Source organism: Corvus hawaiiensis, chromosome 3 (assembly GCF_020740725.1).
Source record: "Corvus hawaiiensis isolate bCorHaw1 chromosome 3, bCorHaw1.pri.cur, whole genome shotgun sequence".
In the NCBI taxonomy this organism is placed as follows: Eukaryota; Metazoa; Chordata; class Aves; order Passeriformes; family Corvidae; genus Corvus; species Corvus hawaiiensis.
In genome coordinates, this window is record NC_063215.1 from 76,731,638 (window position 1) to 76,755,758 (window position 24,121).

A 24,121-nucleotide genomic window follows, 5' to 3' on the forward strand; every position below is an offset into this window, starting at 1 on the left:
GAAAGGTCTATTATATTATTATGTTCTCACTCAGAAGAAACTGAGTTTCTGTATTTTAAACATTGACTGGCTAAATGTAAATGTAGCCTTTAGAAATTTACAGTCTTCTCAGTGATTATGGTCTGTCCACTGTGAAAAACAGGTCTAGTTAGGCACACCTCTAAGCTTTGGACAACTCAAGATCCTTTCACAGTTAGTTTAAAGATGTCCTAGTCTGGATTATTTGGGATGAAAGAGGCCAGGGAGCAGCTCCCCAAAGAAATTTGAGGGAACGTTTGTCTTTGGCAGGGATGAGTGAAGGCAACAGTAGCCTGTGGAGCCACGACCGAAAAAGAATGTGTGTCCTTAGTCTTTGTAAATGTAAGTGAAGTTTATCACTTCACATTGAGAAATGTATAATCACCCCCCAGAAAATACATTTTACACAGGAAATTAAAAACTAATCTGTATGAAAATGCTATATAGTTTCAGATTAGATAAAAATGATTTAGCCTTGCTTTGAAAAAGCACAAATGGGGCAAGACATGAGACTGAATTATCTTCTGGAATTTTTTCATTCTCTTTAATGGGACTTGAAGTGAATACAAAGTAAGCATTTTACTAGAAAAAGATAGTTCCATGACCTATAGATGAAACTAAATAAAACAAAGGAAAAATATTTAAAACTGCGTGCCTTAGGAAGGGACTTTCATTATAGTCATGGTTTCCAGCTTGTACACCCATAAGCATACTTAGACTGACAGGTCAGAAGAAGGAAATCCTTTAAGTAGCGCAACATCAGCTGAAACTGATGACTGTATTTCTAGAAGTAAATCCAAACCAGCCTGGAATGACAATTTAGTCAAAAGGAAATACAATTGACCAATTTCTGAAAAGACATTTTTAAAAAATTGGAAGAATCAGTCAAAAGAAGCAGTCTTCAAGACTAGAAGGATTTAGGTTCCATCCAAGGCATTTACTAGTTTTCAGAAGTGTTTCTGTGCAACCACTGCATTGTCTCCTAATAACCAAATCCAGTTTCATCCTTTTAACCATTGAAAGAGTCTGAGCTCATCTCCCCAAGTCATATTGCAATAATTTCTGTGAAAAAATGTTGTTTGGAAGCCAAAAGCCCTTTCCCTCTCTAGACCTGAAAGTTAGGCTGCATCCCTCTCACCTTACTCATAATTCACCACCACATCATCTAACTGAGTTGAATCTTGATGACATTTTATTTAGAATAAGTCACATAAAGCATTTTCTAGCATAGTTCTTTTAAGATTGGTTGGAAATTTGAGATGCTACAACTCAAACATCAAATTATCTCTAAAATACCTATGATATTTGCATAAGATGATTTTATACCTTTCCTGTCTGAGAAAAAAAATCAAGTGGAGCATTAAGGGGATGTAATGCAGATAAAATATAAACGCCTTCTTTTTTCTTTTTTTTTTTTTTTTTTTTTTTTCCCATCAAATATCCTGTTAAGTTGTTTCTCTAAGTGATTTGGAGAAAACGTGAATGTAACCAGTAAAACCAAATGCTGGGACTGAAAGGCATTAGAAGGGAGAGGAAAAGGGTCCAGGAGTCTGGCTCACAGGTGTGCCTATACCTCCACCCAGCACCAAGAAATTACCTACATCCTACAATGAAGAAAGCCTGTGGAAGCACCCTCTGCCTTCCTCCATAGAACAACCCCTGCTCCTGTGCCTCCACAAAAGTCTGAAGTCGTCACTAATCTGTCATGGATATTATTGCTGTGTTATGTGCAGGCACACAATTCTGTACTGCAGCAGTGGACACTTCATCAAGCAAGAAAGACTCACCCATTTTAGGAAAGCTGGTGAGAATCATATCATCACTTCTGGTTTACAGGGGAGTCAGAGTTTTCAAAGTTTCTGGGCTGGTAAGGGACCTTAGGCTGCAAAAAAACTTTGCAGAAGAAAAAACCAAACCAACAGACCTTAAGATGTCACCTCTTTATCTTAAAAAAAAGCCTTTTGAATATTTCAGTGATTGTTTTCCATTTCTGGTCAGGCTTGCTCCCTTTTTTAACCCTTGTTCAACTTGCAGACACTGAGATTACACACTGTTTTCTGTTCTCTAGATAGCTTTTGATATTGCCATAAGTATAGGGTCTGTACTAAGTAATAGGTAAAAGTGTTGCTAATTCCAAAAATTATGGGTCATGGTGGCTTGCCTCTTTTCATCCATGGAAGCCCAGAACAAGAAGAAGTCCTGCTCTTCTGGAAATGAAACCCTACAAACCCAGAATCATCAGGTTCAAACAAACATACTTCACGCAGGGCAATTTCACATGGGCAGCTCTTGCACAGACATTTAGAAAATCTGCCTGGGAAGCAGGCTTTGAGTGCCCCTTCAGTGCTGAATCTGCAGCACTCCCCATTATCCCTGTCACAGAGACAGGGGAGGTAGGGCATGGCAGTCAGAGCCCATCCCACTGTCCAGCCAGGTGCACAGCAGTGGGGTGCACTTGGGCAGCCCCAGCCCAGGCATCAGACACTCTCCTGGGGAAGGCGATGATGGGCTGCAGATCAGCCAGGATGTGGGTCTGCGGATGGGTCCAGGTTGGCAGGGCTGGTGGCCAGGCAGGGCAGACTGTGAGGAGCTGAAACCTGACCCTGCTGTGGCATCACTGGAGAAGGGGCTGAGAGCCTGGAACAGTGGTTGACATGGGGTCCTGGGCTGTGGGCAGGGTAGGGGCAGTCCCCAGGAGCTGTGCAGGGACAGTCAGCACTTTGACAGGGACTTAACAATTTCCCAATTTTGTTAATTACATTTGTGGTTGCTGGTTACTCAGTATTTAATCTTAGTTCAGTGTTAAGAGTCCTGCAGGTAAATCTATCTAAGAACACAGTTCCCTCTTCCAAGGAACTGAATTCTGTTTGTCGGACAGACACTTCCTTGGCTTTTCTGGTTTTCCAAAAGACTGGTTGTGACAAGGGGTCAAGCAACACATTCTGCATAGATGTAGCAAGGACATTGACATCCACAAGGAGGGTGTAGTGTAAGTGTATTTACACCCTGTGTAGTGTAAGTGTATTTATTGTCAGATAAATGCCACTCTCATAGTTCAGCTTGTTTAGCTTAGGGTCATCAAGGGGCTTCTTTCCTTCAATCCTCCCATTTGAATGTCACAGTTCTTCCTACTTGCCACTTACCTTCCCAGAGAGTCCAACAGGAGCAAAACACTCTAGAAAGCATATAGCTGTTCATTACTTATGAGTTCGTGGCTCTTTGAGCTTGAGAAGTTCCGCCCTTTGCCATACCAATGTGTGGAGTTTGCCAAAGTGTCAAAGGTCTTTCTGACCTGCCGACACTGTGGTAGCCATGATGGCTCTAAACCCAAACTAACATATTCTACCTGTAGACAGACATTTGGTGGTTCAGACCCACACCATATATCCATGTCAAGTCCACTCTTTGCCAGAGGAGAGGCTCTGTGTTGGTGCCTCTGCCTCACCACCAAAACCTGCAGGGGCCTCATTCACCATTTCAGGCCACAAAGCAGACACAAGGATGCCACCAGGCTGGTGCTATGATGTCTGTGCACCATCTCTCGCCTGAAAGGATGCCAGGCATTCACTTGAGGGCCACACACATTTTATTTGGTTACATCAATCAAAGTACAAGTTCGAGACCAAGGGCACACTGAAGAATTACCAAATTACCAAGTCCTTGGAGGTGCCAGGTAGTTCTCAGAGGGGTTTCTCTCTTCTCTCATGGGAAGGAAAAATGGGTACTATCCACCTTTGGAGAAACACCTTTGGAACATGACTTGCTGTAATGCTATTCATTTGCTTATTTTCAGGCCTTGCAGTACACATCATATTTTATCTTTGCTGCCATCTTTGTTCCTCCTAAGGACTCTTGAAATTTCCGGAACATTTCTTCATTCTGAGCTTTAGAGAAGAGGTCTTTCCAGTTTCCAACAATCCCTGTGTACAACAAGTACCAAAAACTGAAGGAAGATGCTCCTGAGAGAAAATAATATCTAGGTGGCAATGGGGCAGAGTCATTGACTACACAAGGCAGGAAAGATCATATTTATTGCCCTGAGAGGTCTGATTGCCTCAGAGAGCAAAGATAGCAAAGATCAGAAGCAAAGGCTGTAGCCAGACAACAGGGAGCATTGCTGGTGGGCTGCCTGCAATGCCTCCTTCCCCAGAGGGGGATTTTCAAGGTGATTTCACGAAGCTTTTACACAGAAAAAGAGGAATCTGATTTTTTCACAAAAGAAAGCTCATTTGTGAATTACTTCCTCTGAAGGGGGAAATTATTTTGTGGTAGGTGGTAGAGAGGAGAGCGGCTAAATCCCTCTTCCTCCAAGGCATGGTGAAGGAAATGGATTTTAAAAAGCTCATGCCTGCAGTATTCAGAAACGAGAGTCTTGAGGTCATGGGGAGCAGGTGGGCTGCCAGAACTCTGACTTTGGTCCCACATCTGTGAGAGACCATCTCTGGGGTCACCACTGATATGTCCATTGAGAGGAGGCATACAAAGCTCTTGCTGAGTAGGCAACAGGAAGATGCCTGTGAGGCCAGCAGAGCAGTGAGCAATGCATTCCCTTCAGGTTCAAGAGACTCTTGTCCAATTAGCACACCTCCTTCAAAGGCTGACTTTCATGAAGTGCACATGCAGCCTCATCACCTGAACAACAGGAAAGAGCTGCACCATGACCCCTCTGCAATGAGTAACCATGGAGCCCAGGCAGAGTTGGTGTGTAATTTTTGGCATAACCTCACCATTGTTAGCCCCCACCTTTGTACCTCACTTACCTAACTAACCAGGGCTGCCAGAGAAAAAGACAGCAATGGAAGCATGGAAGCAATGACTCAGGACATTAAGACTGGCACTCTTATAAGTTTCTCAAACACAGCCCCCAGACCTTATCAACAGCAGAATCTTTTTGTACAGGTGGCACGAGAGGAGAGAGCTCACCCAGACAGTCCAGTGAGTTCATGGCTAAGTAGAGAAGTGTTGGGGTCCCTCCCCTGCCGTGTAGCCCTGGGAGAGGGGCCCTGAGGGGACAGACACGGGGATTCCCTGTCCCTGCTCAGCCTCGTTCCCATTGGTTGTTTTGTGTCCCCTGCGCGGGCAGAAGGACTCTTGGTCCCATGACTGGAACAGTTCCTCGGCAGAGCTCCGGCCGTGCGGCTGGAGAAATAAACATCTCTGAAACATCTAGCAAGAATCTGTCTGTCCATATATATTTCCTTTCCACGGGACTCCTGGTTTGATATATGCATGTTGCAGTATCCCCACTGCAACAGAGAAGCATACTCAAAACTCCTTCCAGAGTTCTGCTTCGGAAGGTACATCTCCATTTGCAGAGACTTACCTTTCCGGAAAAGGACGTCCCCAAACTTTCCATGGGTTTCATTGGATTTCTCTTTCATAGCTTTGAAACTGGTCTTCTTGGCAATTCTAGGAAAATCTTCTTCACAAAGGGAAAATCCAAAGAAGGAAGCAATCTTTTTCATCCCCACTATAGGGTCCTGCCCAAAGGAACATAGCACAGAGGTGAAACCAAAAGATTTGACACTGTGGCTGTGGCATGGAGCCAGAACCCTGTGGGAAGCCCAGCAGAGGAAGCTCCCTCCCACAGTGTCACCAAGGAATTCCAAGAGCTCTAAGAGAAAACCCTTCAGGCCAGGAAACCTACACATGCTGACCTCAGTTTCAAGGCCTTTTCTTCTTTCCTAAAATCTATGCTTCTGCCAGATTTAACCCCTTTCACAAATAGGCAAGGCTATCCTCCTCCTAACCTCCATGGGCTTCCCCCAAACATAAATTAGTAGCTCAGAAAGACACACCCTTCTAAAGCGGCAGACAGACTTGCCCCAAGAGTTTCCACTTCCCCACACCCATACATATTGGGAGGAATGCACAACACACTCATCAAGGAAGAGCTGGGTGAAATGCCACACCTCTTTGAGTTCCTCATAGCTTATTGTCATGATCGTCTCATTGTCAATGTATTTGTTCCATTCCACTAGGTAGTCAAAGTAGGATCCCCAGGCCACTGCAGACAAAGAAGAGGCATAGCTGTCTAGAGTACTCCCCAATACAGGCCCTTAACCAAATGAGAGGAGTCTGTTGGGGTCCCTCCCCTGCCGTGTAGCCCTGGGAGAGGGGCCCTGAGGGCACAGACACGGGGATTCCCTGCCCCTGCTCAGCCTCGTTCCCATGGGTTGGTTTGTGTTCCCTGCGCGGGCAGAAGGACCCTTGGTCCCGTGACTGGAGCAGTTCCTGGGCAGAGCCCCGGCCATGCGGCTGGAGAAATAAACATCTCTGAAACAGCTATCAAGAATCTGTCTGTCCGTATATATTTCCTTTCCACGGGACTCCTGGTTTGGTATATGCATGTTGCAGGATCCCCACTGCAACAAATGGTGGAAAATTGAGAGCAGAACGATCCCCGATCCCTAAGCGACTGATTTGTGTGAGTAAACCCTGGAAACTTTGGATTCCTCTTCTTGGTTTTGCTTTGCTATTCCATATCTAAACTATGGAGGAACCGTGGGAAGACTCTTGGCTCTCAGAGCCGCATATGGACATTTATCTTAAACTTAAAATGATTCTTGAACAACGATTTGTAAATTTTAGCTTGATTCAAGCTCAAAAAGAACTGAAACACTTCCTGGCATGGTTGTTTAAGAACTTTTTCTATGTTTCTTGGGATTTAATTCTTACCAAGGGCTTTTGGAAAACCGTTTGGACACAGTTAATACTGGAGTCAAAATATATGCCGATGGAAGAATATTTTCGTGAATATTATTTAGTTACCGAGACTGTTGAGCAATGTCAGCTGTGTCCTGGTGAAGGGAAGCCTGGCGCAGGGACCGTGCGGCCCAGGCCACGTGCACCGAGCGCTCTGCGAGCAGCAGCGAGGCAGTTCCCGCGCGCGGGCGGAGCCACGCGAGCCGCAGTGTCGGCGGCGGAGCGGGGAGCGGCGGGACCCGGCGGTGCCCGCCCGGCCACGCGCAGCGCGTGGTGGAGCGAGCCCCGTGAACGCCCGGCCGAGAGGGGCGGCGCGCGGGCGGCGGCTGGCGGCGATGGCGGTGGAACGGAGCCGCGCCCAGCCGAGACGCGCGCTGGAGCAGGGCGCGGGGGGGTCATCGCTCGGGGGCCCAGCCGAGACGTGGGTACAGTGCCCGGCAGCGGCAGCGAAGCTGCGACCAGAGGAGGCGACGCACGGAGAACTGAGCGGCGGGGCCCGGCCCGGCCCGCGCGGCCCCAAGCGCGACCCCGGGAAGAGCGCGCAGGCACCAGCAGCCCCGACAATTCCAACACGGGAGCGACCGAAAGAGAGAGCAAAGACGCAGCGAGACAGAAAACAGCAGCCACTCGGAAAAAGGAAAAGATCATAGTAACTAAGACCTTAGGGATAGTAAAATGGTATAATGTTAAGCAAAATTATGGTTTTATAACAAGGTGTGACAACCAGCAAGACATATTCGTGCATAGAACTGCTATTAAAAAGAATAACCCTGAAAAATTGATCCCAAGCTTGGGAGATGGAGAGGTGGTGGAATTTAATATTGTACTAGGGAGAAAAGGGTTACAAGCATCGCAGGTCACTGGGCCTGATGGTGTTCCTGTAAAAGGCAGTATATATGCAAAAAATCGTAGTCATGTTAGACAGTATCTCTATTGTAAGTCCCCCCTACAGTTTCCCTTTCCTAATCCCACCTTTCCCTTTTACCCTATGTCCTATTACCCCCAGTGTATTCCCAATCCGTTTTTTCATCCATGGTTTCCCTCACAAAACCATGCTTTTGCCAATTGTTTCCCCAAAAATCCCTTTCCAATGCCGAGTGGGGGATGAAAAGGGGGAGGGAAGAAGTTAAACCCTCTCCTGCCTCAGTTTCCCCACAAAGCATGCTCAGAGAGTTCTGTCTCCCTTCTGTCAGCCCTAAGATGTTCCACAGAATCTGTTTGGACATTTAAAGACGCAGGAGGGTGGTTTGTTTTGTTTTGAAACTGCTCTTGTTATGTTTATCCAGTTGTTTTCATTCTCCTTTTATTAAAATAAAACGGGTGAGGTGTTGGGGTCCCTCCCCCGCCGTGTAGCCCTGGGAGAGGGGCCCTGAGGGCACAGACACGGGGTTTCCCTGCCCCTGCTCAGCCTCGTTCCCATTGGTTGGTTTGTGTTCCCTGCGCGGGCAGAAGGACCCTTGGTCCCGTGACTGGAGCAGTTCCTGGGCAGAGCCCCGGCCATGCGGCTGGAGAAGTAAACATCTCTGAAACAGCTATCAAGAATCTGTCTGTCCGTATATATTTCCTTTCCACGGGACTCCTGGTTTGATATATGCGTGTTGCAGGATCCCCACTGCAACAGGAGTCAGCCCAGACAGCTTTCTAAGCGAGGCATTAGAATGGTGAAGGGTGACCAGCTCAACATGTCTGTTCTTTCTCCTGAGGTCAGTGCAGAATGCCCCAGGTCCAGCCACTTGATACCGCAATCAACAAGCTCTCTTGTGGGAAGGGAAAAGTCAGGCTAAAGCTTTCTCATGATTTCTCCATTCTAAGTGAGACAAAACTCTGGTTCTCTGCTACTCCCTGTTTCTGCCATAACAGGGGCCTGTCTGCCTGCTCTGGGAGTGCCTTGGTAAGGTATGTCACAGTATGATTCTCATGCCCAGGGCCCTGTGTATGCCACTCATGTTAGGAGAAATGCCAGGGGAGGTAGGGCAAAGTACATTTTCCATTCATGAAGTCTGCAAAGAACTCATCCCAAGAGGTGGACGATGGCAGCGCGGGTAGGTCGTTGCAGAAGTGGTAATAGGAGACAGCCGTGTCCTTGGGGTTCCGAACTAGCACAAGGATCTAGAGGAAGAAAACACATAATCTGACTGACCAAAATGCCATCTTCTCAACACATCACATACAATCATTGAATCACAGAAATATAGTCCATCACTAGACCATGTCCATAAGTACCAGATCTACATGTCTTTTAAATACCTCCAGGAACAGTGACTCAACCACTTCCCCGGCAGCAGTTCCAATGCTCGACAATCCTTTCTATGAATAAAGTTTTTCTAATATCCAGATCTAAACCTCCTCTGGTACAACTTGAGGCCATTTCCTCCTGTCTTGTCACTTGTTACTCAGAGAAGAGACCAAGCCCCACCTGGCTACAACCTCCCTTTAGGTGGATGTAGAGAGTGGTAAGGTCCCCCTGAACCTCCTTTTCTGCAGACTAAACAACCCCAGCTCCCTCAGCTGCTTCTCCTAAGACTTGTGCTTCAAACGCTTCACCATCTCCATTGCCCTTCTCTGGGCATATATCAGCACCTCAATGTCGTCCTTGTAGTGAGAGGCCCAAAACTGGACACAGGACTTAAGGTGTGTCACTCACCAATGGGAAGTACAGGGGGACAATCCTGCTGACCACACTGTTGTTGATCGAAGCCAGGATGCCATTAGCCTTCTTGTCCACCCAGGCACACTTCTGGCCACTGTTAATCAGCACCCCTAGGTCCTTTTCTACTGGGCAGCTTTCCAGCCACACTGCCCGCAGCCTTTAGTGGTGCATGGGATTGTTGTGATCCCCATTTTGTAGGACACAGTATTTACCTTATTTCACCTCATACAATTGGCCTCAGCGCATTATCTGTCCAAATCCCTCTGCAGAACCTTCCTACCCTCCAGCAAATCAACATTCCTGCCCATCTTGGTGTTGTCTGCAAGCTTACTTGTCCACTAAAATTCACCACACTATACAATTCTGGTCTAATCCCTTTTCTTGAGCAAGAAACCAGAGCTTTGGCAGATCACTTGTTGCTAATGTGAGCTTCAGGCTGAAAAGAAGAAGCTTTTCAGTGATTCCCTTGAGACAGTCCTGACCTAGTTCCAATCCAGAGAAATTAGTTCACAATCTACTGGACAGGAGAGCCACAAACACTCTGTAAATATATCCTAGCTTCTCTCTGCAGTAATTCCCATCTAAGATTATCTTGGCCCCAGCCTGTGGTGGGCTTTCCACAGGTACCCTGGTTTTGAAGGCAAGTTAAAACAGACAGAATTACTGCTTGCCTTGCTCATTTTTCTGCCACAAACATGGAAGCATCTTTCTGAAGGAGACCTGAAGGGGCAGTGACACTCAGCAACAAGCCCACCAATAGTAACCTCTTGAGTTGGCAAAGTTGCTGCTGGGAGAGGATGATTGTTCACAGCCTTGGCACACAGAGCTGTATCTTCAACCTTGGAAATGTGGCTGCGTATTGACCAGCTCAGGTGAAAATGCGGAAAAGACATCTCACACAGAGGAAAGCTGATTTAGGGTGGAAAGCTTTTGCAGGGTGAGGCAAAGAGAAGACTCACCTTAGCCTTGCTCTGGAAAATGGATGGAGGCAGGAGATCAGGTCTCAGATGGGTCACTATAATTCTTCTGGAAGGCAGCTGCTTCATCCTCTTTAAAGAAAGTGGATAGAAATGTGACAGGACAGAAGTAGATTATTCAGTGAGTTGTGCCTTTTCAGTAATTGTGGATTATAAGAAAAGGTGAGACCAGAGAAGTAGCTTATCTCTTGGGAAACCCACAGGGATGCACTGTAGGTGGTTTAGGCTTCTGCCAACCTCTGCCACCAAGCACCATTTCACATGACACAGGCTTGAAGACAGGACACCCAAGAAAAAGGTCTTACTAATCAAACTCACTGGACCTATGGCAGGAGGGCCCTGTGGCTTCTCAGCCCTGCCTCCCCTCCGAGGCCCTTGTGAACTACGGGCAGTAGCACATGCTACTTGTGCAGCTCATAGTTGTTGTTAAGGCTCTAGACTCTCCATTACCTCTGAGATCAGCCATTGTCTTTCAGCTATTACTACCTGTAGGAAGAGCAGTGACAATATTTTCAGTTCCTGCTTACCTCATATATCCCGGGATCCCCAAATTCTAGACGCTGAAATGTCTCTAGCTTCTTCTCAGCATTTATTCTCTCTTTCATTTCCTCTTCTGTATATTTGGCATCTGCCAATTCCTTCACCATTTGTTCAAGCCAATTGGTTCCTGAAAGAATAAAGACACCAGTAGGACATCCATTCAACTTCACTTTTTCACGTAAACCTTGCTGATGGCATCCTGTCAGATTGGTTTCAAGTGAACCAGTTTGGCTCAGTGTTGTACTGTAACCTTCCAACAAGAGTGTGTGTGCTGGTTTTGGCTGCAATGGAATTAATTGTCCCCATGGTAGCTGATATGAAGCTGTGTTTTGGATCTGTGCTGAAAACAATGTTGATAACACGGAGATGTTTTAGTTATTGCTAAGCAGTGCTTACACAGTGTTGACCTTTTCTGCTTCTCACACTGACCTGCCAGAGTAGGTTGCAGGTGCACAAGAAATTAAAAGGGGACATAGATGGGACAGCTGACCCCAACTAACCCAAGGAATATTCTCTCCATATAGAGTCATGCTCAACAATAAAATTTGAGGGAAGAAGAAGGAAAGAGAGATGCTGAGAGCTACAGCACTTGTTTTACCATGTCACTGGAGATGGCTGAACATTTGATTGCTGCTAGGATAGAATGAATTCCTTACTTTGCTTTGCTTGCGCACATAGCTCTTGCTTTACCTATTTAACTGTCTTTATTTCAACCCATGACTCCCCCCACTTTTACTATTCTGTTTCCTTCCCCCACCCCGCCAGGGGTGAAAGAGTGAGTGGTCCTGTGAGGCCACTGAGTTGACCTGTGAGTTGCCAGCTGAGGTTATATCACAGCTCTGGATAATAATCAACAAGGGTATGCCAAAGGTCAACAGGGGCAGAGCTATTAAGCAAATACTGTGAAGTGCTACCCTGCTTGCTTCAGAATCACATCCCATCCCACAGCAGAAGCAGACCTCTATTGCTCTTTTCAACTCTGGTACTTTTTGGTTACCTCAGACTACTCCTTGTGGAAATTACTCACAAGCTGTGTGTCTCCCAGCACTGGGCCAACTGAGTCATCTTTTGGCTGTTTCTGCTCTCCTTCCGCAGTGCTGTCTTTGGGAACACTCTGTTCCCTCTTCCCAACCAGCTTCAGCTTAATGGTCTCTTCACTATTGACAGAGTTCGGCCTCATTCCCAATTCCCAGCTAGGCTTCTATAACTGGCAGCAGAAGGGTCATCAACCCAGCCACCAGACCATCACGCTCCTGACACCATCTTTGCACCAGGCTTAGTTGTCTCAGCCTCTGCAACCTGGCAAAACTGTGGGTGAGGGACTGGGCTCAGAGAGCCAAATCTCAGTTTTCAACTAACACCTCCTGCAGTGTTTAGGTGGATCCTCACGCATATAAACCATTTCTGCCTATGTTCAGCTCTAGAGGTTGCACACAAAGGTGATGTGATAAGAATCAACTTCCTCTTTTTCTGCAAATGACATATTAAGATATTTCTGTAAAGTCAATAGGAAAAAAAATTAAGGAGTCTGAAATGCCCACAGTGAAAGAGAGAGAAAATATGCAAAAAGCCTTGTGGCATTCATGTCTTTCCCTCCATTTAGATACAAAGAATCACCTGCATTCTGCTTTGCAGTAAAAATATGGAAACCACACTTCTGCTCTCATTAGCAGGATATATTCCCTGTCTTGCTCTTGCAGAGAGTAAGGTAACAACATACCTTCTTGCATTAGCAAGTGTGGTTAAAATATCAAGGGATGTGATTGTCCTGCTTTAGCTGGCACTGGTGTGTTCACCATTTGAATACTGTGTGCAATTCCTAGACTGAACCAGAAAAGGTTTTGAGAATCTGGAGAAAGTCTGGTTGAATTGCCATGAAATTACTGGGAGCTGGAGCAAATGAACTGCATAGAAAGGCTTGGTTTACTCAGGCTAGAGATAGAAGAAAGAAGCCATGGGAGACTCTTACTGCAGTCTTCCACTACAGGAGGTTATAATGAAGACAGAACCTATCTGACAACAAGGGGATGTCTGACTTCATTGATGTAAAAACAAACACAAACCCAACCTCCAAAAAACCACTATTGTAGGAAAACACTCAAAAGATTTCAGTGGATGGTAATCTTCCATCCTCAAAAGTTTCAAAATCCTTCTGGACAAGGCCTTGAGCAATGAAACCTAACTTTAGAGGTTAGATTTTTGCCCTGCTTTGAGCAGGGGGTTGTATTATTTGAACTCCAGATATGACTTACATGATTCTATGAAGTCTGATGTCGTCATAAACTTTTCTCAGGAATTACTGCTGTGTTAAGTTATGGCATTAAGTAATCAACTTCTGGATTGTAGCACTGTGCACTTGACTACTGGTCAAGAAAACACTTACCTGATTTAGGATAACCTACTAGAATCACATCATCACTCCTGGCTTCAAAGGATTTCAGAGCTTCCAAAGTGTCCGGGCTGCTAAATGTAAGTGGGTATAAAATACCTCTGTAGGAAAACAGCATGTCTTCTGGCGCCAGCTTGTCAGCCTCTGAAAAACATTTGTCCACTATTTCGATGATTCTTTCACTGTTTCTGGTCATGTTTGTATCCCTGTGTAACTCTTCCCAAACAGATACAGGCTGTCTTTCTACAATGCAGAAAAGCTCTACGCAACACACGAATTAAATAGGAGAGGGTGTTCACTCAGGGGTGAAGGTGCAAGTCACTGTTTAACTGTACTCTGTTAACCCCTTTTGGCATTACAGAACTCTATGAAGACTGACAATAGTGATATATGGTCTTTGCTGCAACTGATACTAAGAACAGGAACTATTGGGGCAACAACTAACAGAATTTAAAATGTTAAATTAAACCAAAGAAAGACCTGTAAAGGATATTTCCTGAGATATTTTTAACTGGTGAACAATGCAGTGCAATATGCCAACTGGACAAGGAGCATGTAGTGGACATCTGGACAGTGGACCTCAACCTGGCTTGCTATTGACTCCACTAATGGATACACATCCCAGAATATAGGTTCCTTACAGGTGATGGCTCTGTCCTGCATTCAGTCACTGTAAGGCAATGTCCAGAGCTAAGGACAGGTGCCACCTAAACCAGACTTCTCCTGATGAAGTACTCACATCTGAGTATTTTATGTCATCAAATCCTACAGGGGGGTCACTTGCAGGTGAAGTTTTAACACTTATGTTCTGCATTAGTGTCATTAGTGTGAATCAAATTCGACTTGTACTACTTCACTTTAGTTTCTCTCTCCTCATGTCCATAATTTAATCTTTGGGTGAAATTGTTCCTAATGGGGCTGTTATTTGTATTCTGAATGACTCATTTTTAGAAGATAAGGAGTGCTGAGATGGTGAAATAGGTATCTCCACTGGTCATGCCAAGAGAGAGGCAATACAGGAAGACAAATTACCCTGTGGAGGGTCCTTTCACTCTCTTTCATGCCCTTGATGCCCTTTCATGTCTTGTTCAGTACCCATATATCAAACCCTTGTATCACGTCCTTGTCTCTTTCTTCATAGATGGATATTAGACACTCAGTAAACCTATACACAAGCTTAATTAGACATGACAAAGTGTCAAATCAAAGTCATAGTTGTAAGACTTGGAAGATTGCCTAAAGTTACCTATAAAGAATAATTTCAAATTATTTTTCTGATCTCGCAAAATGCAGAACCATCAAAATAGACCATTTTATTGGAAATATTTTCTCTACCATTCTAGAGAATGTAGTAAAGTTGAAGACACTGTTCGTATATTATGCTTTCTGCAAGCTTTGTATTTGTTTTTGTTTTCAGCTTTTTGTCCATGTGTTAACTTTGAGATGCAAAGGAAAATTTCCTCCTGTTTTCCCGTACTAGAGATTAAGGGCATCAAGAAATTAACATTTTTTTCCTGGTCAGCTGCCTGAGAAATTTTCTTTGGAGCCAGCTTCCTGAATCCTGAGGGATTTCCATCACGTTTCCTTGCCTACATTAATTTTTTGACATGGTAGCTTGCCTTTTCCATTCTTCCACCTTCTTACCCCACTGAATGCAAGGGCCCACACAGTATCTCTGATGCAGCAAAGGCACATGAGGTTAATGCTCTGAATAACTCTGTCCTTCAGAGTGAGATTGTTAAGTGCACAAATGGACTGAATTTGAGCCTTGGGATGATACAGGAGAGGATAAACTGCAGAAACAGGTCATGGTCTGGTTCTCCATCAGATCAGCAAGGCCAGAATAAGATCTAAGCCTTTTTTTTCTAGAACTGTCACCATGTTAGTCCTTGCTGAGTGTGATTCCTCAGGTCTTTTTATGCCAGCTCCTGCCTGACTGATTTACCCCCATCAAGTAACTGTGCCTTTGGCTTCCCTTTGTAAAATACAGTGGTTTATACTTACCTTTACTAAAGTTTTTGTTCCCTAATCTTCTCAATTTGTTATGTTTCAAATTGTTCTGACATTTTCCCTAGTGCTTTCAGCCCTCTATTCTGATCCCCAGACTTAAATGTCAGTAATTTATGATACAGTATATGACATTAGTCTGCCCACCAGTGTTAAAAACAATATTGAATATGACTAGGACTCACCACTAAAGGATATTGCTTTAATTGCCCTCCCATTTTTGTTGTCAACCAGTATATGAATGTGACCATGAGCATACTATTGCAACCAAGTTCATAATATCCATGTAACTAAGTGGATATTCCTGAAAGTATTGCTACTGCTGACAATGCTTCTGAATGCCTTTTATTGCTATTGTATGAATTTCTAAGAACATAAGTCTACTTTCAGTACTTTCATTAACCACATTTGTACAATTACCATCTCCACATAAATTTGTGTCTTTTTAGTCACATAATTTCAGGCCCTCCCCAATGCTAGCACCTCTTGTATTTTCTGTCAGTACCTTATTCAAGAGGTAGGTTATCTTAAGAAGGATCACAAACTGCTTTAACATGATGTATACTCACTATTTTATTATCTTCAAAACGTTTCATGGTTGGTTGCTTCGTTATTTTTGCTACTACATTTCTACGTATCAAGTTAAGGTGATCTATTTTGATTCTTCCTTCTCAAGTTTTTAAACACGGCTATCATTATGTTCTCCTCCAGGCATCTGGTACCTTTCTGTTTTATTACAGATAACCTGTAATTGTTCAAAGATGGTTTGCACCAGGACTTTCTGCTGTGCTGCTTTTGAATCCATCCATTTTTTCTAAATACTGTATTTAGCATATATAGCTAAACTTCTAGAAACATATATAGCAACTTCTAGCATTCTTATCTCTTTGCAAAACTCAGTATGCCCACATATGTCCAGGCAGAACCAACCAGCTTTAGAAGAATGAAGCAAAAAGTCTTTGAATACTTTATTCTTTCCAAGTGTATCTTTTAGTTTTATGTCTTATCTGCTTAGGTGATGGATCTATAAACTGTTTTTTCCTGTTTATAATTCAGCTATACAGAAAGAACCTTATTTTGCTTTTTATTTACAGAACAGGTGGCTGTTGGCCTCTGGACAAGTCTGAAATACTCTGTCTAGAGAGGCAAATACCAATGGCAGTACAATAGAGCTGGGTATAGTAATGTCTCGCACCATCACTCTTGACAATCCCACTATCTCAATAAAGCCATTTTCAAGAGAGACACAGACAAACCGGAGGTGTTCCAAGGGGGGACCACAAAGTTGAGAAGGCTCAGGTACAACCTCATCACAGTTTCCAGTACTTAAAGGGCAGCTACAAAGAGGACAGAGGCTCTCTATTCATGAGACACCACATGGAAAAGAAAACAGGCAGTGGGTTCAAGTTGCAACAGGAGAAGTTTAATCTTGACATATGAAGTAAATTCTTTACAGCAAGAACAATCATTTGCTGGAACAATGCTTCCAGGGACATGAGAGAATCCTCATCACTGGACGTTTTCAAGACATGATATCTAGATAGAATCTCATCTAGGCTCCCTTTCTCAGGCAAGCCTGTACCAGATGATTTTTCAAGGTCTCTTCCAACCTGGGCTGCTCTATGATCCTATAAAAAGCAGTGCCTCTGAGTGAATCTTGCCTATTAACATCAGCCTATAATCTGAAATCCATCTTGATGTTTTGCATTCAGAGAGATGAAAAACCTCAAGAATATTGATCCCTATTCCCCTTCTTTCTCCTCCCTCTGTCTTTGATTTAGTTTGTGCTGAATTCATGGAAGATATCATTAGGCTTCTGTCATATCCATATTTTTGCCAGTGATATCTTCTGTGAAGGTGTTGCCTGATTTGAAACATTTTTGAAGGAAAAATGATCTACATACTAAATAATTATAAATAGTCCAGAAAGATAGAATTTGGATAGAAAAAAAAAGGGCATTTCCTTCCAGGTGATAGCTACTGGAGCAGGGCTGTTGAGTTTTTGTAAATATGATTAGTTGACATGTTCTTTAGCAATTGAGTGTAGCCAAAGAGCTCGCCATAAAACAAAAGGCCATTACTCATCATTGTCACTGTAAAGGCTGCTGCAATGATTCTTACAGTAAATTCTAAGGTTCTCAGATCACTTGATCTAGTTTTCTAGCACATAGCATTCAGATGATCTGAGTATGCCTTGGAAAGTTCTTGTTCTAACCACATTTCATTACTCCTCAGGCTTTGCAGTACAAGTCATACTTCAACTTTTTTCCGAGTTTAGTTCCTGCTACATGTTCTTCGAATGCTTTGTCCATTTTCTCATTCTGATCTTCACTGAAAATATTCTTCCAGTCACTTACAACACCTTCAAAGAAGCAAAGAAACTCTTGAACACCAAGAAATATTATTTTTTATTCTGGAGATCTGTCATTTTTATTGCATTGTACACAGAATACTGTTAATCCATTTTCAGATAAAACATTTTTCTACACCAATATCATTTTGTGAAATCAGTGGAGCTACATATATGTGAATAATCTTTTTTCTATAATGCAAAATAACATAGTCCTCTTTAGGTGACTGTGTTGAAAAAGGCAGCCTAAAGTCCTGTTTCCCTACATCTCTCTACTCCAGTCTGTTATGACTGGCAAAGTGGAAGATAATGAAGAATTGATTAAGAATCATCTTTCAGGAGGCAGAGCTGGGTTTCTGTTTCTTTGGCAGCTTGAGGTTTTATCCAGTTACTTCTTTAATGTAAAATGCAGAAATAGATTCTGACAACCACATTGCCCTTCTCATGTCTGTGTCCCCTACACTACACTGCAAAAGGTGTTCTCTTTTGTTTCCTCTCCTGTGTGTACCTGGATTCTTGATTGCTTGACTTACTTCCAGTGTGTAAGAGTGAACAGGAATTTGGCAGTGGCCATTTCAGGAGATTCCTATATTCTCCTAAAAAGTGTGGTCACACCACTCAGGCTGAGTTTGGCCCAGTGCTGCCTGCTCAGGTAAGCATCTAATGGCTGGGTAATTGGTGATCCAGGCACAGAGGGGGAGAGGAGTTCAGACACTTGACAGTTCCTCCTTCCTGCCAGTCATCTGTGAGCCTCGAGAAGTGGCTCTGCTGTTAGAGCCTTGCTGGGTACCTTCCTCACCAGTGCTCCTTGAATAGTCTTCTCAAGAAAATCAGTGATAACCTGCTTGGTATTAACCTGCAATGCTAATATGAGTGCAAAAAAAAAGAACAAAAGGATGGCCCAAGTTCTTGAGTGACATTTCTACCCGTGAGCCACTTGGAGCTTCCTACCTTTGCGAAAGAAAACATCACCAAATGCCCCATGAGTATTCTCTGAGTTTTTCTTCATAGACTGGAAGCTGCTCCTCTCTGCCACAAACTGAAGCTCTTCCTCAGTCAGAGGAATTCCCAAGAAAGCAGCTATGTTTTTCACACCCAGGGCACGATTCTGGAAAGAGGTATGTAACATATGACATGACTTTCAAACAAATTATGCCTCTTTCCAAGGTGGTTACACTTCCCTATATCTCTCTGCTGGCTGCATATATAGGATATTCATAGACTTCACTAGGACTAAAGCAGTCCACAGTGTCGCTCTTCTCCCTAATTATTTTGGAGGAGATATGAGCTGTCTTCCTATAGATTACAAAGTATTATGCATGATTTACAGGTGAGCAAAAGCTATACTGTTGAATACATAAAAGCTCCTTCCAAAAAAATTTAGTGGGGATTTAGATTTACAATTATTTGGGCTTATATCACAGATAAATAAAAAACGAAAATCATTTTCACAAACAAAATTTTAAGAAGGCTTTGGAGTTTGAATTTCAACTTTTCTTCCCTTAAAACAAGAATCTGTCTCACACAGTTTGAATACCCCACATGAAAGTAATAGTGAATTGGCTAAGGAAAAAATGTCCCTTGAAGTATAAAATATTTGTAGCTACTGATAACCTTACCTCTTTTAGCTCTTCATAAGTTATTGTCATAATATTTTCTTCATCAATGTATTTGTTCCATTCAGAAAGGTATTCAAGGTAGCATCCCCAGGCCACTAAATAAAACAAAAGAATCCTAAGATGAAGCAAAAATGAAGATTATACGAGCTCCTTAGAAAATAAACCAAGTCTTACTCATTAAGTTGTCTCAGCCAAGGGCTTTATTAATCATATCTATGGCAGAGTTTACACCCTTCTGTGGGAATTATGGCTTTTGCTCCAGGCTCAGGCGTATGATGCCATTTGTAAGTAAGAATAGTAAAACTTGTTAGAACTTCAAGAGAACTGTGAGTCCACCCAAAAGTTTTCATCTTGCAGACCATCTTGCAGACTCCCTTAATCCGGTCTAAAACCTTGGTGAACCCTCCCTTCTGCTGGCCGTGTGCTGTGATAAACTCGTAATGTTAAACCAGTGGTATTGTTTTCTCTCTTTTTAATACATTGGACTTAGTCCACTTTTTAATTCACTAGACTTAGTCCTAATAATTCCTTTCATCCAATTTGGCATGAAGGTGATTATATGACTCCATGGACACAAGATGATGGACATGGGAGAGGAAGGGTAAAGAGGACCCAAGACAGAGATAAGGAAGAGCTGCTTCTTCCAGGAAAAATATCAGTCTGTACTACAAGTTAAAGAGTTTGTGAAAGTGCAGTTTTGATATGTTTTGAATATTTATCCTCAAGCAGTAAGACAAGTACAGTAAATTTCAGTTCAGATTTCTAATTCTCTGTCTTTAATCTCTGCTTTTGTACTGGAAACCAAAAAATCCTGGTGAAGCTGATTTACTGAAGTACAAGGGTTTTGAGGCAAAGACAAATCACACAGACAGATGATTCACACAGACAGAAACATTTCTTTGTCATGAAATCTGTGAAGAAATCATCCCAGGTCTCATAGGAGGGAAGAGTAGCAATGCCATTGGAAAAATGGTAAAAAGATGTAGCTACATCTTTTGGATTACGAAGCAGTAACAGTATCTAGAAAAAAATTAAATTAATTATTTGTAGAGAAAGACATAGCAGACTATAGCATTAAAAATAATAATAATAATAATAATAATATACTTTATAACTGCAGTTGGGGTTTTCTAATACCTCATGTGCTACTTGCAGAAGTAGCAGTTTCATTCTGCATTCAGAAGGTGCAGTATTTAACTTTGCTTTGGTACCATGAGAAGGTGGTTGCCTATAATTATTAAAGTATCTTTTACAGATGAACCAAATTAATTATGCTCAATACAAGCATAGCTCATAATTTAGGCATCAGGGAAAAATCACAAAAATAGAAATTCTCTCTGAAATTTGACACATCAAAGTCCTCACTTGCAACAATGCCATAAAATTCCTCCCACAGGAAATCATGCCAAAATACATTTTGCCTCTGGAGGATTTGTTTAAGCCCTGCAACTCTCTTGTGGAAACTGCCACAAAGGTGCCAATAAGGACAAACTGAAGTTAAGTGAGATGAATGGCACTATTTAAACAGGCATGTAGAAATGGCCAGGCTAAACACTTAAGTATAAGAGTGATTCTGAAAATTGGCAGAAAAGTACTACACTGGCTTTTAAAAAATATCTGTTGGAGTGTTTGCTTTTAATACATTAAAATGAGCACTCATCTTGACTTTGTTTTTGAAGATAGACTTGGGAAGATTTTCAGGACGAAGATGAGTAACCATAAATCTTGGACAAGGCAATTTGGTCATTCGCTTTAAGAATTGGAAGGAGGAAAGCAGACAGTTCAGTTAGTACAAATAATCTTTTCAGTAACCTATGCTAAAATATTGCCTTGATAAACTTATCAATAGTTATTGGCTGACGGAAGTGCTTCTTTTTTTTTTTGGTGAGAGTTGCCCTGGGATATTACTGGGCTGCTCTGAGTAGCTCTAATCTTCCAAAGCCCCTGAACAATTGGAAAAAGACCATCCATTGTTAATTCTCTGCAGTGATAATTCTCTTCAGTTCTGTAAGACAAGGGATCAAATCTAGAGGTAAGGTACAGATTGGCTATGTGTGAAAGCTGAAGCAGCTCAAGGACTGAGAGAGGGGGTGAGGCAGAAGAGCTAGTAAAAGAGACAAAAGCTACTATTTCATTATTTGACATTTCATGAAGCTCTTCTTAAATACAAAAGATGCTATGTTGAATTTCTGAAGTTCTTGTGTATCTCACGGGTATGTGCTCCTCTCACTCCCACTGAAGTGTTCATTTATCCCTCAGTTTTTGGCAGTCTGAATGAGATTCACCCTGACCAGATGCCACACAAAGAGAAGTGGTAAATTTCTTATCAAACAATGGAATAGTTCATACATTGTATATTCCGTATTTGAAGCATATAATTTTGATAATTTCCATACATATTCTGTTCCTACCTCATATTTCTCAGCATCTCCAACTTCAAGGTAGGGAAATTCTCCTAGTTCTTCATCATTCACATTGCTTTCCCTACCCTGTGTTTTCTTTTTAGATACAGCTATCAGGTCATTTATGATCTGACTCAGCCAGTTTGTGCCTGAAAGAAGAAAAACACAGATTTGCTTGTAAAACTTTTAGAATGACCAGAAATGGGTTTGCCAGGGAAGTCAAGAGGTGATAGTACTACCAGGTGAGTTACTTGGCCTCCTTTCATGTGATACAATCCCAGCTGACTACCTGGACAATCACCTCTCAAGGTCCTTCCTTTGCTTCTCATAAGGACATATTTCTCCAACTTGAATGGTTCAGTACACCATAAATTAACTTGTATATTGTAAACCAACTAATGAAGGAGAAGAACCACTAAGATTCAACTAGGAAAGCCTGCATTAATGTAATAAATTTTATTGTGACAAATATAAGGGAGGCTGGGGTGGTAAACCTGTGCTTTAAAACCTAATGTATTAGGGGTTTTCTGGTGTGCTGGATTATTTTAGGAAGAAAGATGGGTCACAGTACTTCAACACAGGAACTGAACTAGATCTGAAAATTGTGCTGTATGTACTCATTTTCTTTAACAATAGGAAAAAACTCTGTGAAGTGACATTTCCTATACCCATTTATTATGATTTTATTCAAAACATATCAAAGAGCCTCTATAGATTTCCCATCTTTAATTTACCATTTCCTGACTTCTGGACCCTGAGTTCCTACATCTTTCTCATTACAGTCTTAACAACTGCATTGAAGTGCATAACATTTCTTCAGAAAGAAAATACAGTAAAAAAGCAAAAACTTGACAATCTTGTCAGCTGTGGCTGTCTACTGTAAGGCAGTGAACCAATTGCTGGAAGAGAGAAACAGCTAGATTAAAGTGGATATGAGGCACATCTAACCCAAACCTGTGGCTCTGATGTGGACCAGTGCTTTCAGGCAGAAGGAGCAAATATGTAGGGTAAACATGTAACCCTAGCAAAGATCTCGTCTGATTTTGCAGTAATTAAAAAACAGTGTAATAACTTCAAGGACAACAGAAATATTTTTGATAGCTATTTCCTGACATCTATGTGAAATAAACTAAGGAATATTCAGCATTTGAAGGTACCAAAAGCTCCATTCTGTGTAAAAACATAAATCTCTTAACTTTACAAATCTAAATGTGAGAACAGATCCTGTAATATCAAGAGATCTAGTTATCTCTGGCATAAAAAACTGTATTTTAATTCTCTCCAGTTTGTGCATTTAACTCCATAACTATTAAGAGTAAAGATAACAAAAACCTTTATATGCTACAGAAAAGAAAATCAGATTGTCTTTCTAAGTCTTTTGGAAAATTTCACAAATAATGTATTCATAATTAATTTGTTGTGCATTTTGAGAATGAAATCACTTTTACAAAATTTCTGAACATTCTAAATAGTATATTCTATTATAAATATATATTATTTCATAGAATATATAATATTTTGCAGTATACAACATACATTGCATATATTTAGTACAAACCTTATTACTTGCTATTACAGAACCTTATTTAAGAAAAAAAAATATATATATTCACCAGATTTAAGGTATCCCGCCAAAACTATATCATCACTTCTGGCTTCAAAAGACTCCAAGGCTTTAAATATTTCAGGACTGCAAATGGTGATAGGGTAGCGAATTCCTTTGTAAGAAAAAAGCAGTTCATCACGATGCATTGAGTTAGCAGCTGCTACTGCCTTATCTACGAGATCCGTAAATATTTTCTTGGGCTTCTCCATTCTTCTCACACACACAGACTGTCACAATGTGAAGTGCTAGGTAGAAAGAGAAACCCACAGATTGCCCTTTATTAGGTGCTTGCTTTGTTGTTTGAGGTTTTTTCTTGATCCTATGGACAATAATTTCCTACTCTTCATGAACCTGTAAAGAAATATGCAGCTCCAGTCAAAGACCTTAAGTAATTTGAACCTTTTGAAATCAATAGAAGTTGAACATTAACAAGATAAGCAGCCAAATGCAATTGCATTCTAGGATAAAGGTCTTAGATAATTTTAAAACATCATGCCAAAACGTCTGTGATTACAACACAGAGTTTATGAACAGAATATAACAAAATAGAATGACACGAGTTGCAGACTGGAATTTAAATGTCATGATCAAAATCCTCAAGGTAGTTCTCTTTCCAGTACTCACTCTGCTGGGATTTTCTTTTTTTTTTTAGATACATCACTCATCATTCTCACCAAAGTAAGATCAAATGTGTTGGGATTGGGAGAGAAAATGTTCAGTGCAGTAGAGACTGAGCTGTGGAAAGTCCTGAGTGTGGCTGACTGCTCCCTCCAGCTCGTGCCCAGGAGAGCACGTGCACTCCTTGGCTACGTTTCAGACTGCACTGCAGAGGTGTGTTTGTCTGCTGGTTACATGAAA

The 24,121-nt window shown here is 42.2% G+C and overlaps 2 protein-coding genes across 2 annotated transcripts; both read right to left on the reverse strand.

Annotated features, from left to right (window-relative positions):
* Positions 1–3,586: 3,586 nt before the first annotated feature.
* Positions 3,587–13,545, reverse strand: LOC125324166 (sulfotransferase 6B1-like). The gene is made up of 7 exons (XM_048299790.1): positions 13,274–13,545; positions 10,878–11,017; positions 10,333–10,422; positions 8,706–8,832; positions 5,931–6,025; positions 5,342–5,498; positions 3,587–3,938 (listed from the first exon to the last, which is right to left on the reverse strand). The coding sequence occupies exons 1-7, from the start codon at positions 13,473–13,475 to the stop codon at positions 3,808–3,810; spliced, it is 942 nt and encodes a 313-aa protein (XP_048155747.1). The 5' UTR covers positions 13,476–13,545; the 3' UTR covers positions 3,587–3,807.
* Positions 13,546–16,687: 3,142 nt separating this feature from the next.
* On the reverse strand, positions 16,688–23,607 carry LOC125323323 (sulfotransferase 6B1-like). Its single transcript, XM_048298161.1, has 7 exons — positions 23,271–23,607; positions 21,667–21,806; positions 20,916–21,005; positions 20,149–20,275; positions 19,256–19,350; positions 18,588–18,744; positions 16,688–17,648 (listed from the first exon to the last, which is right to left on the reverse strand). The coding sequence occupies exons 1-7, from the start codon at positions 23,470–23,472 to the stop codon at positions 17,518–17,520; spliced, it is 942 nt and encodes a 313-aa protein (XP_048154118.1). The 5' UTR covers positions 23,473–23,607; the 3' UTR covers positions 16,688–17,517.
* Between the last annotated feature and the right edge of the window lie 514 nt (positions 23,608–24,121).

Coding starts and splice junctions, on each gene's coding strand:
- LOC125324166 (XM_048299790.1), bottom strand. CDS start 13,475: ATGACCAGAAACAGTGAAAGAATCATCGAAATAGTGGACAAATGTTTT. Junction 11,018..13,273: donor AGTAGGTTATCCTAAATCAG/GTAAGTGTTTTC, acceptor TTATTCTTTCAG/GAACCAATTGGCTTGAACAA. Junction 6,026..8,705: donor AGACTTCATGAATGGAAAAT/GTACTTTGCCCT, acceptor CTTTGTCTGCAG/TGGCCTGGGGATCCTACTTT.
- LOC125323323 (XM_048298161.1), bottom strand. CDS start 23,472: ATGGAGAAGCCCAAGAAAATATTTACGGATCTCGTAGATAAGGCAGTA. Junction 21,807..23,270: donor GGCGGGATACCTTAAATCTG/GTGAATATATAT, acceptor TTCTTCTTTCAG/GCACAAACTGGCTGAGTCAG. Junction 20,276..20,915: donor TCTTCAAAAACAAAGTCAAG/ATGAGTGCTCAT, acceptor ATTTTTTTCTAG/ATACTGTTACTGCTTCGTAA.